General features: G+C 41.7%; 1 protein-coding gene across 1 annotated transcript in view; it reads left to right on the top strand.

Moving 5' to 3' along the window:
* Positions 1-14,419, top strand: part of NRK (Nik related kinase) — an 85,653-nt gene that overhangs the window by 34,540 nt on the left and 36,694 nt on the right. Inside the window, exons 4-10 of the mRNA XM_009997108.1 lie at positions 2,401-2,526; positions 3,238-3,348; positions 5,138-5,228; positions 6,699-6,829; positions 9,624-9,678; positions 11,820-11,898; positions 12,555-12,730. Of these exons, the coding sequence (XP_009995410.1) occupies positions 2,401-2,526; positions 3,238-3,348; positions 5,138-5,228; positions 6,699-6,829; positions 9,624-9,678; positions 11,820-11,898; positions 12,555-12,730 (769 nt within the window). The remainder of the gene's footprint in view (positions 1-2,400; positions 2,527-3,237; positions 3,349-5,137; positions 5,229-6,698; positions 6,830-9,623; positions 9,679-11,819; positions 11,899-12,554; positions 12,731-14,419) is intronic.

Raw genomic sequence — 14,419 nt, 5'->3', positions numbered from 1 at the left:
ACATCTCTGTCTTTGCTTTGAAAACATGGAGGTGAGATTGCAGAGGGATAGAAAGTACTTGGGTAACTTGTGGCAGCACAGTCCCAACATCCAAAAAATTAATTAGGCAAGGGAAGAAGAGCTGAAAAAGAAGCAGCAGCTCTGAGGAAGAGGTTGTTATCCCTGAGGGGAGCTTTGTGAAAGCTGCAGGCTGATACTGAAGGTATAGTGGGGAAGCTTTCCAGACAGGCTCTCCCAGTACATAGTTCATGCAGGTGAGCAGAGTTACAAAACCCCAAAACCTTGAGATCTGAAGAGATCTTGAGTAATTTGGGGAAGGCCTTTACCAAAGATGTTGCCCTTCCATATGTCTGGTTGCCCTAGCAGAAGGAGTGGGCAGCATGCAGAAGGGACAGCAGTGAGATGAGATAGGGTCCTCCCTGTTTGTCCTGCTTCCTACCCTTCTTTCCTAAAGATCCATTACCAGAAGCTCCTGTCAGTGATATAACTCCTGTGGTCAGGTCCAGGATGGCAGTTCCCATCTCCTTATTCTCTGCCTCCTTCTCACCTGCCTGTTTCCACCATTTCACGTGCAGTGTCCAGGGGTAGAGCCTTGTTTCTCATCCCAGAAAGCATCAGCACAAGCTCTCAACTCCCTCTGACCAAGTGCAGAAAGAAATAGGACCTTGTTCTTGTAGGATTCCCTGCATGCTCTCTGGGAGTCAGGTCTAATTTCTCTTGGAGACTCCAGATGTTGCTCCTTTACCCTCACTAATTAAGTCACACAGCATCCAGGGCTGTATCAAGCTGAGGATTAAGGGTCCTCCTTTCTCCTTAATTACGAACAAAAACTAAATGAAATATGTAGTGTAATGTGTGCAGCTTGAGAGCCTGTGTTCAACAAAGGGGCTGTTCTGAAACCTGAAATAGCTTGTTTTGCTTCAAGTGGAGTTATTTTACTTTTCCCATTTCCTAAAGCTTAAGACAATTAGGCTTTGGTCTGGTAACGTGTCTCCTGTGGGTTGATGTTACTGGGAAAAACTTATTGGTCCTTTCTTTTCTGTTGGGAATGATTTTTTGTGTGGTTTGGATTAATAAGACACATCATATGAATGTGCTTTAGGGAGTTTGGCTACAGCCTGTTGGGCTTTGATGTTTTGCTACAGGTAGAAAGGACAACGCAGCTGGTTTTGTAAGCAGCCTGTTGTGATGGTTAAAGGAAGGCTTTGATGGCAAAGCTACTGGAAAATAGCGGAAAAGTGCAGAAAAATGTCCTGTGGGGCTGAGCTGTTCTTGCTGCCTCTTTGTTTCCCCTTCAGCTGGTAAGTGCTGATGGGATGTTTTGCAGCAAGGTAAATTAATATTCAGCTTTGTCATATTCCCTTTAACCGGTACAAGCATACCCTGCAGCACCACTTATTTCCTATGAAATGAGACAGCAAAATCTGCACATGTTTTGCTGGGTGTTGGGCACCGTTTCTCTTGGTGGCAACTTGGCAACCAGGCTAGTGCTGAGAGGAGCTCTTCAGATCAGGCCATTCTCTCTGAAAAGCAGCATTTCCTTCCCAAGTAATTATTATAACTTGTGTTTCCATTAGTTGTTTGATTGTGCACGGTGCTCTACTGGGCAGAAGATAATGTCTGCCCTTAAGAAACTGAAAGAGAATAGGAAAACAGCTGGAGCCTGGAAGGATATTTTGAGGGTGTGCTAGCTCCCAGCATGCCAGAGACTTAACTGATGGTAGAAGGGGGGAAAAAACCCACCATGGTCTAGGTGGGGTGGCCGGATCAGATCCAAACCCTGCGTTGGCTCTGGAGTTTGATTTGTGGTGAGTCACCTCCTTCTTGGCTGCAATTTCCTCCCAGCAAGACGCTCCATGGGACTGGGAAGACAAATTGGCTGATGTGTGCACTAAGTGCTTTTCCAAGTGTTTAAGTAATGGAGTGTTAGCAATATTTTTATTGTTGTTTGAATCTGGTTAATTTCTCCAAGACTAAATTACAGCATACAGAAACTGCAAATGGGGGGAAGGGGAGGATTAATATGTCCTGTCTGAGGCCCCTGAGGAGACAATATGAGATTTTTATACCTAAAGCAGAATATTTTTGATTCTTTAGGTCAAACCCTAGCAATTCAGTATTTTAGGCCAGTGGATAAGGGTGATTCTGATACAGATTTAAGAGCCTGTCCTTCAGTTGCAGTCTTGTAATTACAGGTTAACTGAGGTTAGAGGGGAAACCTCAGGAGCTCTAAGGTCCAACCTCTTGCTTAAAGCAGGGTCAGTCATGGGATCAAGCCAGGTTGCTCAGGGCTGGTTCCAGCCAGGTGTTGAAAGCCTTTAAAGGCAGAGGTGTCCCTACATCCAGGAAACTCAGCGATCTCTGGTCACCTAAGGAGTCTTCTGGTCTCTTTTGCTACAGAACGAAGAGGAGGAAATCAAGCTGGAGATAAATATGCTTAAAAAGTACTCCCATCACAGGAATATTGCTACATACTATGGTGCATTTGTAAAGAAAAGTCCTGCAGGCCAAGATGATCAGCTCTGGGTAAGTGTTTAGTGTAATTTCTGTTCATCAGATTTACAGCTCCTTTCTTCAGATCTCCAGGATGCTTGGCTTGGACTCTGTCTCAGTGGAACTCTGAAGTCGTCGTTCTGAAGAACAACATATAAAAGAGACAAATTGTTCCTCCCTACACATCTTCCATCCCTTATGATTTCCTTTGAGGATGGGCATAAAGTGATACTTGTGACTTGTGTTGTCATTCTGATTTGTTGTTTGAGTGTTGTTGTTGTTTTCTGCCAAATTAATTGTGTCTGTAATTTTATTATTTTTTAAAGAAAGTGAAAGAGAGTTTGTCCTTTTCCCTTCCTCTCCTTTTTTTCAGTTGGAAAATAAAAAAGAGAACAGAGAAATTGGCAATAAAGCCAAGAGGAAAAATGAATCTTCCACGTTTTCTGGCTGCAAGATTTTTTGAAGCTCTGCAGCAAAATGAGAAATTTCAAATGCTGAAATGCCATGTTTTTCAGTGCTATTAGCTCTGCTATTCTGATTTGCCCATAATCTGCAAAAGGAGAGGAGCACTGCTGAGTTTTTTTTATTTATTCAGCAATGTGTGTGATTCAGGAAATCAGATTTTATGTCACTTGGCATCCGGGAAGGTCGAGTGTAGTTTGCCACACCTTGACTGTGGTGGAGTGAGTGTTTGCAGATGGTATCTCTGCTGTGGTGAAGGTCTCTGCATTTCTCTTCCTGCAGTTGGTGATGGAGTACTGTGGGGCGGGCTCTGTCACTGACCTGGTGAAGAAGACTAAAGGGAACTGTTTCAAGGAAGACTGGATTGCATACATCTGCAGAGAGGTTCTCAGGGTGAGTGGTGCCAACAAGGCTTTGTTACTCAGGTGCAACAAGAAGGCCTTTCCAAGCCTTAGGTGTCTAACACAGGTCACTAATGAGCATTGTAGTTTAAAGGTTTTGGTCCTTGAGTCCACCATGGTGGCTGCTTGACATCCCGTATTATTGTAGATAATCCCATTTTCTGTATGGAGAGCAGAAGACTCCTGTTTCCTATGGCAAATAGTCATCTGGAAGTCCAGATTCTGGACATCTAGAAAAATAAATAAATTGTCTTTTTTTCAATAAGTCTGTCCTCTGCATCAGGAGATCTCACTGTTCATTGCTTCAGCTGTTCATGCAGTGTAAGATCTTTCTGTTCATGTTGCCTTCACCTGCACACAACTCAGGGAGCTCTTTTCCACACTGTTAGAAGAAATGTTGCCTAAACTGCATTCCACAGTCTTAAAGGTGGCCCTGCTGGGGCAATATTCTCCAAGACAATTATTTGGACTATATTTCATTCTTGGTTTTTTTTTTGGTTGGTTGCTTGGTTTTTTGTGTTGTTCCTAGAAAGTAGGGAAGATAAAAGAATTCCCAAGTGTAATCTAGTGACGTAGCCTGGATAAAAGAGTAATACTGGAACCCATCATTCTAGATTAAAAACCCATTACAGAGTTACAGGTCTTCCTTGTATCGGAGTTTTGCTTATTTTCTAAATAATGATAAGATAAATGTGTGTTCTGGGAGCTGGAATTCAAATGGCATGACAAGGTAAGGCTTGAACAGGGGTAAATCTTTGCTTCTGGTGCAGAGGAGTTGAGAAGCATGCTCAGTAGAGAACACTAGCCATCTTACAAGCATTTGGCATTAGACTGCAGATTGTAACTAGTTGGAGAGTGTTGGGAGAGCTCTTCTGCAAAAAACATATGAAATATATATCATCTTAATGTTCTGCTGAGGTTGCTCTTCATCTGTGTGGCGTAGTATTTCAGTTAAAGCAACTGATGTTAAAACATCTCATGCAGTCATGCAACTGAAGACCATAACAGCATGCTGGTGCAAAACAAGAAGCTCGTTTTGCACCAGGCCTGTTTCAAAACAGAATGACCAAGTTGCATGGGGATTCGCAGTGTTTCCTTCTGGAAAATTTAGAAGCTGGGTGAAAGCTCTATAAGCTCTATTTGAATTCATTAATACTACAGAGGTTAAGCATTTTGAGTGAATCATTCTCTGGCTTACTATAAAGCATTATTTCATTGTGTTCCTTTATATCTATGCTAGTTTAACCATGGGCAATTTTGGAGTGAAGGAGACAGATTATTGCAAATACTAGTTGAATGAAAACAATATTTGCTGCATTCAGAAAAGGTCTGAAGTGGTATTTTGAACTTTCTGTGGTCCATTTGCCATTGAACGTGGTTTTGTTGAATGCAGAATTTAAGCCACTGTGGCCAGCCAGCTGCTGCCTCTGGTCCTCATACAGAGCATTCTGCATTCTTCTTTCTCTCTTTTGTTTGCTTTTAACACATACTAAAAGCGATCACTTGATTTTGAGACTGAAGTTTAAAATATTGCTACCTTGTTCTCTTCATGCTTGACTTCAGGTGTGTTCATCTACTCTCAGGCCTTTGGGTAAAGAAGACAATCAAACTTGCAGTTGCTGTCCTTTTTCCTCCCCAAAACTAGGTTCATGTTGCCAATAACATCTAAAGGACTTTCTGTATTAATAAAGTCTGAGAAGTGTAAAAGTGTAAAAGGCAACAATGCCACAGTCATGATAATGACTGGAAGAAAGAATAAGGGAAGTCTGGTTTTCTTTCAGGGCTTGGCACATCTTCATGCTCATCATGTCATCCATCGAGATATCAAAGGACAGAATGTTCTTCTCACAGAAAATGCAGAAGTAAAACTGGGTGAGTTTTTCAAATCTGTCCTAGAAACCTGTTTGCAAAAATTTAGGATTTCAACTTGTCTTGGAAAGAACTTTCAGTAACGTAAGATCAACAAATATGTCAAGTGGCATTAATGCTTGTGTTGATAAGGTGTCTGTCATGTAGAAAGAGCTGAAAATGTGACATGTTCTGCAAGGATGTTGCTCACAGCCTGTGGGGAATACAGCTACTTCTGGGCAGCCAAATGCAGAACCTGTCTAGAAAGTCACAGCACCATCAGGCCTTCACGGCAGATCATGGCATGTGAGACTTGTAAAATAAGAGAGTTGAGGGAATAAATTATGATAATCTATTTCTCTAAGAGAAGTGATCTTAGAGATTTTCATAAATCTGACAACTGGTGAAATTACTTGTGTAAGGGCTGTAGTGAATAACTCTTAACTAATAGTCATATTTCAGAAATATCAGAGAATGCACTTATTTCCTTTTCTGGCTGTGACATTTCAGTGTTGACAACTTCTGACTTCCTAAGACTAAATTCAGGTACATATCTGAGGAGAGGATGTCTCCCATGTTTTGAGAAGACATCACGGAGAATACATGGCAATGAGTTAAAGGAGCAGTCTCAAGAACAACACCTCTCATATTTGGGATGATCTTTACAACAATTTAAAACAAAACAAAACAAAATAATAGTTTCCAGAGAGATTTAACTCGTGTGTCTTTAAGTAAAGAAGTTAGAAACTCAATAGGCCTTCATTCCAGTTCCATTCTACTTCATTGTAAGTGTGCATGCTTCGTTTTCCATCAGGAGCACAGACCTAAAGGTCAGGTCCAATTTATTGTTGGAGAAAGTTTGCTAAGTAGGCACATTAAATTATAGAAGTACAAACGACTGTGGTTTGCAGATGATCTGCAGTGATGTAATATAAGTGAGAAAACCTGCTTCTTAATAGTAACCATAGGGCTGTTTCCTTTCAGTCCTTTCTTTTCCCTGTTATTTTATGTGAATAGCACTCAGGTGCTATGCCCAGTGGATCCAATTAGTGCATCTCAGAGGTGTGCTCAAAGAAAAATATGATCACATCATTATTATATGTATGGGCCTTTCTTTGTATCTGAAGAAAACCATTGTGCAATACAGTCGTGATGAGAGTAACACCCCTTTCAGCACAAAGAGCTCCACATGATTCTCTCATTATAGTGAGTCTAAGATCAGAATAAATTGGTATACTCCCTCCCCAGCTTGTTCTAAGATAGTATATGAAAGTTGGGAAGGAATTATTCCAAACACCTCAAAATGAAGTGATAGGATAGTTCCTTCCAGCTTTCACAAATGACCATATTAGACACTTCCAAATTTGCTTTGTGTGTAGATACTATTTTTCCTTTCAGATACTAGTTAAAGTTTTTGGGTCCTACTCAATGTGGACTTTAGATTAAGCGTATGTTATTCTTAATTAATTTCTGTACCTCTCATTGGCTTTTCAGTGGATTTTGGAGTAAGTGCTCAACTGGATAGAACTATTGGGAGAAGGAACACATTCATTGGCACACCCTATTGGATGGCGCCCGAGGTCATCGCTTGTGAGGAGAACCCAGACTCTACGTATGATTACAGAGTAAGTACAGACCCTGCAGAAGGCAGCAAAACGTGCAAATTATCACTGAGATCCTGCTCAAGTGCTGCATTTCAAAAGTTCAAACTTCTCTCCTTTGAAACTGCAATAATATTATAACTGTACTAATAGAAGTATTTGTAACATGTGGGTGGTGGCTCTTTTCAAGAGGGGAGTTCCACTATGAATTTTTTTGTGTGTGAGTTGTTAATACATGAAATACACTTTTGTGAACTCTTATGCCAAAAAAATACTCATATATGGAGACTGCAGGTCAGGGTAGAGAAGAAAGGATGAGGAAAATTTGGAAGGAATACTTGAAGTAGTGTAATATTAATGTGACATTACTGCTCTGCTCTGTGGTAGAGCTGTTTTACTCTATACTCAGCTACAAATCCCATCAATTGTTAATTGACAATCATTATCACTTTATTTATAAGCATATAACTGCAAGATGTTTCTCATCCCAGAACGATTCCTGGTCATCCACAAGGTGACAGGTGCAAAGACACAAGATTTCCTGTCTTTCAGTTTGTGCTCATTGCTTCTTGTGCTGTCACTGGGCACCACTCCGAAGTCCGGCTTGGTTTTCTGTACTCCTATCAGGAGTTTGTACAGGTGTATGAGATCCCCTTGAGCCTTCCCTTCTTCAGGTTGAACAGTTCCATCTCTCCCAGCCCAGAGCCTCCCAGCTCCAATTCCGTAAACATCTTTGTAGCCCTTTCCTGCACTCACTCCAGTGTGTCCCTGACTTCCTTGTACTGGAGAGCCCAAGAACAGCTATCAAGCACTTCTTCTGAGTGTCCTCCTAACTCTTACAATATGCTGATGCTGTTCCAAGGAGAACTTACGAAGCTTAATTTCATGCTCTGGCCTGTTTCCAGCAGTGCTGTCATTTATCTGTCTACAGTTGCCATGCAGGATGTTTTCCAGAGATGGTTTTCTGAGCAACCATCTTCTGAGTGACCCTTCAGTCTCTCTTGGTTCAGGTTGCTGCTTTGCACCTCTCATTCTAACTTCAGCTTCTGAAAGATGTGTTAGAAGAACCTGTTATTGCTTCCATTTTCTACTAATTCAGAGGCTGTGCATCTCCCTTGTTGAGTCCTTCTGTGCTTCACTGGCAGAGTGAAGTCAGATTGTGTGTCAGTCATTACCAAGGAATGTTCTTGGATTCTATTTTATTTTTCGTACCATGTAAATCTTCTACTGAGACCTCAATAAATTAATCCCTCTCACCAGTTGATTTCCTCTTCAGCTTGTGTATTTTTCTGAAGATATAAGCATTAGGAATGTGCACCCCAGTTTTTGAGGTTTCTTTCCCTTTAGTAGTAATCAGTTTATCCATATGCATTTATGGCCACTTCCAAATAGATTATACAGATGGTAGTTGAAAACTGATCAGCGGAGGGTTTTGGAAACACTTATGCACACAGTACTTTGGCTCAGAAGGTGGCACAGGGCGGGCCTTTCTACAGAGATTTATAGCTGATATGATGAGCAAAAGAGCAGGAAGCCACTCTGTAGCTTCTTGCTGTTGCAGCTCTGATTAAAAAAAAAGAAAAGTATAACAGATTAGTAAATCATGGTCGCATATGTACATATGTAGGTATATATACACACTGACTTTTACAATACTGCTGTCATCCTCCCTTTCACCTCTCTGCTTCTTGTGGTTTGAAACTCCAAACCAAAATTCTTTGTTGCTTGGTAGCTTTTTCATTGTCCTTGAAGACCTTTCTAATTTCAGTCATTTACCTAATAAGTCTGGATCCTGAATCTGTTAAATTCCCACCAGTGTTGTTGTCAAATCTCTCCACAAATCCCTCTATGATGTGAACTGGTTTTCAGCTTGTGTAAAGCAGTTGAGATTAGCGGGACTAAGAAGGCTCTGTTGATAAGAGTCAGATCTAGTTAGAGTGCCAGGCTGGGTGTGAGCTGCTCTTCAGGTCATGGTATATTGCTTCTAGTCTTTGAAGATTTGTCTTCTGTTGCTCTAAAGGTAGCTTTAAAGAAGCCCTGCAAGTTTGTTTGGTCACCTGCCTCTCATTTGGCTACATTAAGAAATAAAAACTAGTAAAATAATGCACATGATTAATCAGGTGGAAAGCTGTGAAGTTTTTACAGTCACTGGTGTCATTTCTGATTTATCTTTCATGATCAAAACCCATCCCTTAGCATACAGATAAGCTGGTAAAGGAACTTCCACTCTAGCTGAGCTGAATATATACTGTGGTGTAAATCTGATTGTATGATGTGCCCAGAAACACCTGGCTGCAGGCTTTGTTGACAGAAAAATTCAGACCCTAAGACCTGACTCTGATTTCTCTTCTGTCAGTGTAAAAACTCAGCAATGACTGCTCTGAAATAAGCATTAAGAACTAGAAATTTTTTTGGCTAGGAGCAGGGGGGTGAGGCACTGCTCTGTCTCACTGCCTCATGAAAACAGTTTAAGATTTAAGACATGTGTAAAGAGTGCCTGCTATATTCTGGCTCTTGTTTTTTGAATGCAGAAGTTCTACATTTTGGGACTGGCTGCTGAAGTGATGAATCAGCTGTTCAGAGTTGCATGGGAAATGGAAAGCTTCTGGCTATTAGCACATTTCCTAGAAGCTCAGTAGGGAATGGGAGGGAGCAGAATGTACATCACTCCAGCTAAAACAACCTGATCCAGGAGAAATCTAGGGAAACTGTAAAAACAAACACAAAAAAACCCAAAACCACCCCCCCCCCAAAAAACCAACCAAACAAACAAAGGGAATGCTGCAAGTTGCAATATGCAATGTTTCTTTTCCTGCAGAGTGACCTATGGTCTCTGGGAATCACTGCTATTGAAATGGCCGAAGGAGCTCCTCGTAAGTGATCTGGTCTAAAGGTGGGGGTGTCTGTGCTTTGGGAACATGTTCTGTGTTAAAATAACTCATGCTTGGCTAATACACTGATGTAATTCTGGCTGTATCTTTAAAAATAATCTGTGACTTTTTCTCTTACAGGCTCTTTCACTTTCCTCTTCCTTTGAGAACAAAATACTTTAATTCCTTGCATGCATTTCCTAGAGAAACAATTTTTAATTTTTTTCTTAAAGCTCTTGTTAGCATCACTTTGTTGGTCCCTCCCTGTGGGTGATTGACACATAAGCAAAGAAACCTGACAAGTGTGGCATTAGGTTTAGGACACTAAATAAAACAAAAAAAGGCAGTGGGAGAAGTTAGACTTTAAGGTTATGTTTGTACTCCAGGACTGATTTGATTCTCACAGGTTTTGGGATGAATACTGTGTTTGCTCACATATTAGCTTAGGTCCATGACCACACTCTCAGCCTGAGAGCAGAGTGCCATGGCTTTAGAGCCTGCCCTTGCCTTCCAGCTGTCCCCTTGCTCCCTGGTCAACCTGGCACAGCCATGGGCTGCAGTGGAGATGCATGGACCTCGTGCCTTTTTGTTTCCACAAGGACCAGTTGCTTTGCCCCAGCATCCGTGAAGCAGATGTAACGTGGTGATGCGTCCAGTCGCTGCTGAGAGCACAGGAGATGAAATAAATTATACTCTGGCCTGAGCTCCAGAGCACGTAGGCTGTGTTTTTGAAAAACACACTTGGCTGTTCTCCTGCCAGACTCGATTTTTAGCAGCACTCAAGAGCCAGCTGGAGTTCAGGAGCACTTTCAGACACTGTGCTTCAGCTTAGCTGAAGCTTAGACGTGAGTCTGTGGGGAGTTCTCTTTGAGAGAGACTTTGTAGTTTTGCATGCTAATTCCTCATGCCACTTGCATTTGGTGTATTCACTAGTTTTGGCAGGGAGATGCTATGGATTCTGTTCTGTTGCACTGCGTTTTGTTTACTGTAGTAAACAGTAGTCTGGGACCTGTAGCTAGATACCAGACTTATTCTGCCCCCCATATCCACTGCATCACATGCTAGTGAAAATGCAAAGGAAAAAGTCAAAAGCAGAACCCAGATGTAAGAAACAACAGCAGGTGGATGCAGGCAGGGAAGGTAATAGAAGGCAGTGAAGTCATCTCACGTTTACTAGTTTTGTAATGCTTGAAGTCCATCATGCCTCTTAAGAAAATCACTGCTGAACACCTTTAGATCATAATTCAGGCTCCATAAAGTTCCTATCAGTTGTCTTTCAGTAGCTCTGGTTTGTGCAGGAAGACCTCTGACCCTCAGTATTTCTCCGTGACGGATGAAGCACACTCATAATTCCGTACAAAATGCCTAGGATAGATGAGATGCTATTTACTTTCTGCAGAGTGCTTTGGTCAACTTTCCACAGCAGTAACACTAAAGAAAAGTACGTTGGGCTGGAGAGAAACCAGCGTCTGAATGCAGGAGTAGAATCTGCTGCAGATGGTCTAATAATGGTGCTCACACTTCTGAAACACCAAGCAGATGAAATGTGTGCTCAGGCGTTACACTCTGTGCCGGGGACGCAGGTTATGAGCTCTTCGCTTTGCATCAGGTTTTCCTCATCCTGCAGTTTCTCTTCTGCCATGAACAATGTAGCCAAGAGTTTTGTTAAAATTCAGCTTATCATTTGTCTGAACCATAAGCCAGACATAATAAACCAGTTTAGTATTTCAGTCTCAATTTTCACTTCCATTTATATGGAAACACCCTTTGATGTATTAGAAAGGTGAGGTGTTTTTATGGCCTTCTGAAGTGTTATATAAGAAAGCTATGAAGAAAATTGTACTTGTTCCTGCCACACAGCCTTTCTTTCAAATCTCTTTTTCCTGAAAATAACAGCATATTGTCATGAAAGATTTCTCTGTCCTCAGAGACTTTATTTCTTTGGCTATAGAGTGAATGTAATAGGCTAAGGGCGCTGTACTGCAGCGGCTGCTGTGCCGTTGGAAGTGCGAGTGCTTGTGGAAGATGGCTTTTCTGTGTGAGGAGAGCCAGGCTCCTGGGCTGCCTGGGTCAGCCTGGTCAGGCTGTGGGAGGGACAAGGAGGAGGACATGCATCCTGCAATAGCTTGTGGTTTCCTTTGCAGCCCTATGTGACATGCACCCCATGAGAGCGCTCTTCCTCATCCCACGGAACCCGCCCCCAAAGCTGAAATCCAGAAAATGGTAAAGAAGTGTGTAAAAATTGTTTTTTTGCTGCATTTGGCTTAAGAGGATTTTGAGTTCTCTTGTCTGGTTAAATCCTACAATGATCTCTGAGGCCTCTCCTAGGCTATTTCTAGCACTAGGTTAAGCCACAACTGCAGGTGTAGTATACCTTTAGGAAGCAACATCTTTCTTTTGAACTCTGCCCAAACTGCAGCAATTATTGCAGGTGTTAAAGTTTGGCAGGGGCAACTGAAATTGTGGTACAGGGAAGGCTTAGGTGGGCTGCTTGGGTCAGGGTTTGTCAGAAGAATGTGTGGGCATTGTGGCGCTAATGACAGTCACTGTGAATTAGTTTAAATGAAGTGTATAAAGAAAATATTCACCGTATCGAAAGGGCAAGGGCATTTTTTTAAAGAGTTGCATTGCCCAGACTGTTTTGTTGATGTGGATATAAGTTCAGGGTAACTCCAGTGAGAAGGTGGTCAGGGTGGAGTTTACCGTCAGCACTGTGCTAGTCTGAGGAGGCACACTGGTGGCAAGACTCAAAGTTGTCTCACACAGTTCTAGGGCAAAAAGAAACCTTGCAAAGTTAATTATTTCCTTCACTCAGAGGTGATGTTTAGCACACAAATTGAAAAGGTTACTCTTTTCCTCCACTTTTCTATCTTTTTCAGGTCAAAGAAATTCCTGAACTTCGTTGAAAGCTGCCTTGTAAAAAATTATCTGCATCGTCCATCCACGGAAGCCCTGCTGAAACATTCCTTCATCCGAGACATGCAGAATGAACGGCAGGTGCGCATCATGCTGAAGGACCACCTGGACAGGACCAGGAAGAAAAAAGGAGAAAAGGGTAACGTGCCCAAAAAACGAAATAAAAGGCAGTATAGAGTGTAGGTTCTTTACCAATTTTGGCAGCAGAGTACAAGGCAGATGCAGCTGAGATGCTAGAACTGTGAAAATGTGAGGAAGTGTTGTTATTGATGGCAGTGGGGCCATTGTGAAGATCTCTTAGCCAAAGCCCAGGTCTTTAATGGTGTTTAAGTGCTGATGTTTTTGGAGTGACCCTGATTTACTCAGAGTAACCCTAACGGTAATGTGAGTGGGGAGTCCAGTTAAGTCTAGGTCCCTAATTTCTTGAGTGTCTAAGCAGTACTCAACAAGCCTTGCCTAGTCTCTTAGTTCATCCATCTGTCCCCAATCCATTCCATTCACCTGTTGCATCTCCATGCCATTTTAGCTTGTGAGCTCTCTGAGAGCCGAAGTGCTCTTCAAGTGTTTTACAGTGGAGTGCACAAAAGAGACCTCGAGAAAGCCTCCATGCCCCAGGAAAACACAAATGGGTGTAATCAATTATCTGCTTCCCAGGGTGGCTGAAAATAAAGAGGGAATCTTGAGTTTGTTCCAAATGCTTCCCTTAGTCTTCAGAGCAAAACCTTGAAACAGCAGTGCTGGAGTGGGGATGATACTTGTGTAAATGCCTGTGCAAACTGGAGAGAGCACCATAGCCTGTTATCCACCCACTTCCCCTGCCCTCTCTCCCCTCTTCTCTATATTTTATACTGGCAGGGGCACTGTGAAGATCAACCACTATGAGGGCAAACTTGGAAAGCACTACACAGTTGTAAAATGTTTTATGAGCTCCAAGTTATTGATCTGACAACAGGAATATTTGTGCCTAGAATGAAATTGCTGTTCCAATGTATTGAGTTAATTTACTGACTCCAATAGTAGTTGCAAATTCTGCCACTTCTTTCAGCTACAAATCTCAAAGCACTTTCGAAAGGAAAGATAGTGAGGTGAAGTTTCTCAGAAATGCCCTTGGGGATGGGGGTACCTGCAAAGATAACAATCACTTCTTCATAGATAGTTATATTTTGACCTGAAAAGTGTGATGTGTTGTTTTTTTTTTTAAATCAAAGCTCCCCTGAAAGGAAGGATAGCATTGACTTACCAGACTACACTTCAAAATAGTGACTTCAAAAAAAACTAAGTTCTCCTTTAATGTGTCATGTAGCCAGCAATGCAGAGTAGAGCCAGTGTGAAGTTATTCCCTAAAAGTTGCCTTCATATTAGTTTTGAAAAGAGCTTTAGAAGTGTTGGTCAGCTTCTTCTGAACCACTGTGCCAAAACTAGCATTAATTTATTATCCCTGTTTCTTTTTTTAATTATTGAATTTAATACAGAAAGAAACCCAAACTTACTGAAGGCCTCAGCTTAGCCATGCGAAAGGCATACAGTGGCAGAGAAGGGCAGTACAAGTCTTTTATGAAAAACTTTTAGAAGTTTTTTAAGTTTCTTTCTGGAGAACTCCTCTGCTGATGTTGTTATGAGGGTTGGATTTCTCTGTGGGTTTAGCCTAATTTATTTCAGATTATAAAAATAGGTTAGTTTTGCAAAACCAATACAGTCAGTTGAGGGAAAAGGTGGGAGTGTGTAAAGGGGCTGCCCTGAAACATTACCTGAACTAGATTTTGAATTATATGCACAGATTTCTTACCAACCCCTAGCCCTCAGGACAGCCTGTGGCTTTTAAATTCCT

Source organism: Chaetura pelagica, unplaced genomic scaffold (genome assembly GCF_000747805.2).
Source record: "Chaetura pelagica isolate M959 unplaced genomic scaffold, ChaPel_1.0 scaffold344, whole genome shotgun sequence".
Lineage (NCBI taxonomy): Eukaryota > Metazoa > Chordata > Aves > Apodiformes > Apodidae > Chaetura > Chaetura pelagica.
This window is presented reverse-complemented; position numbering and strand designations above follow the sequence as displayed.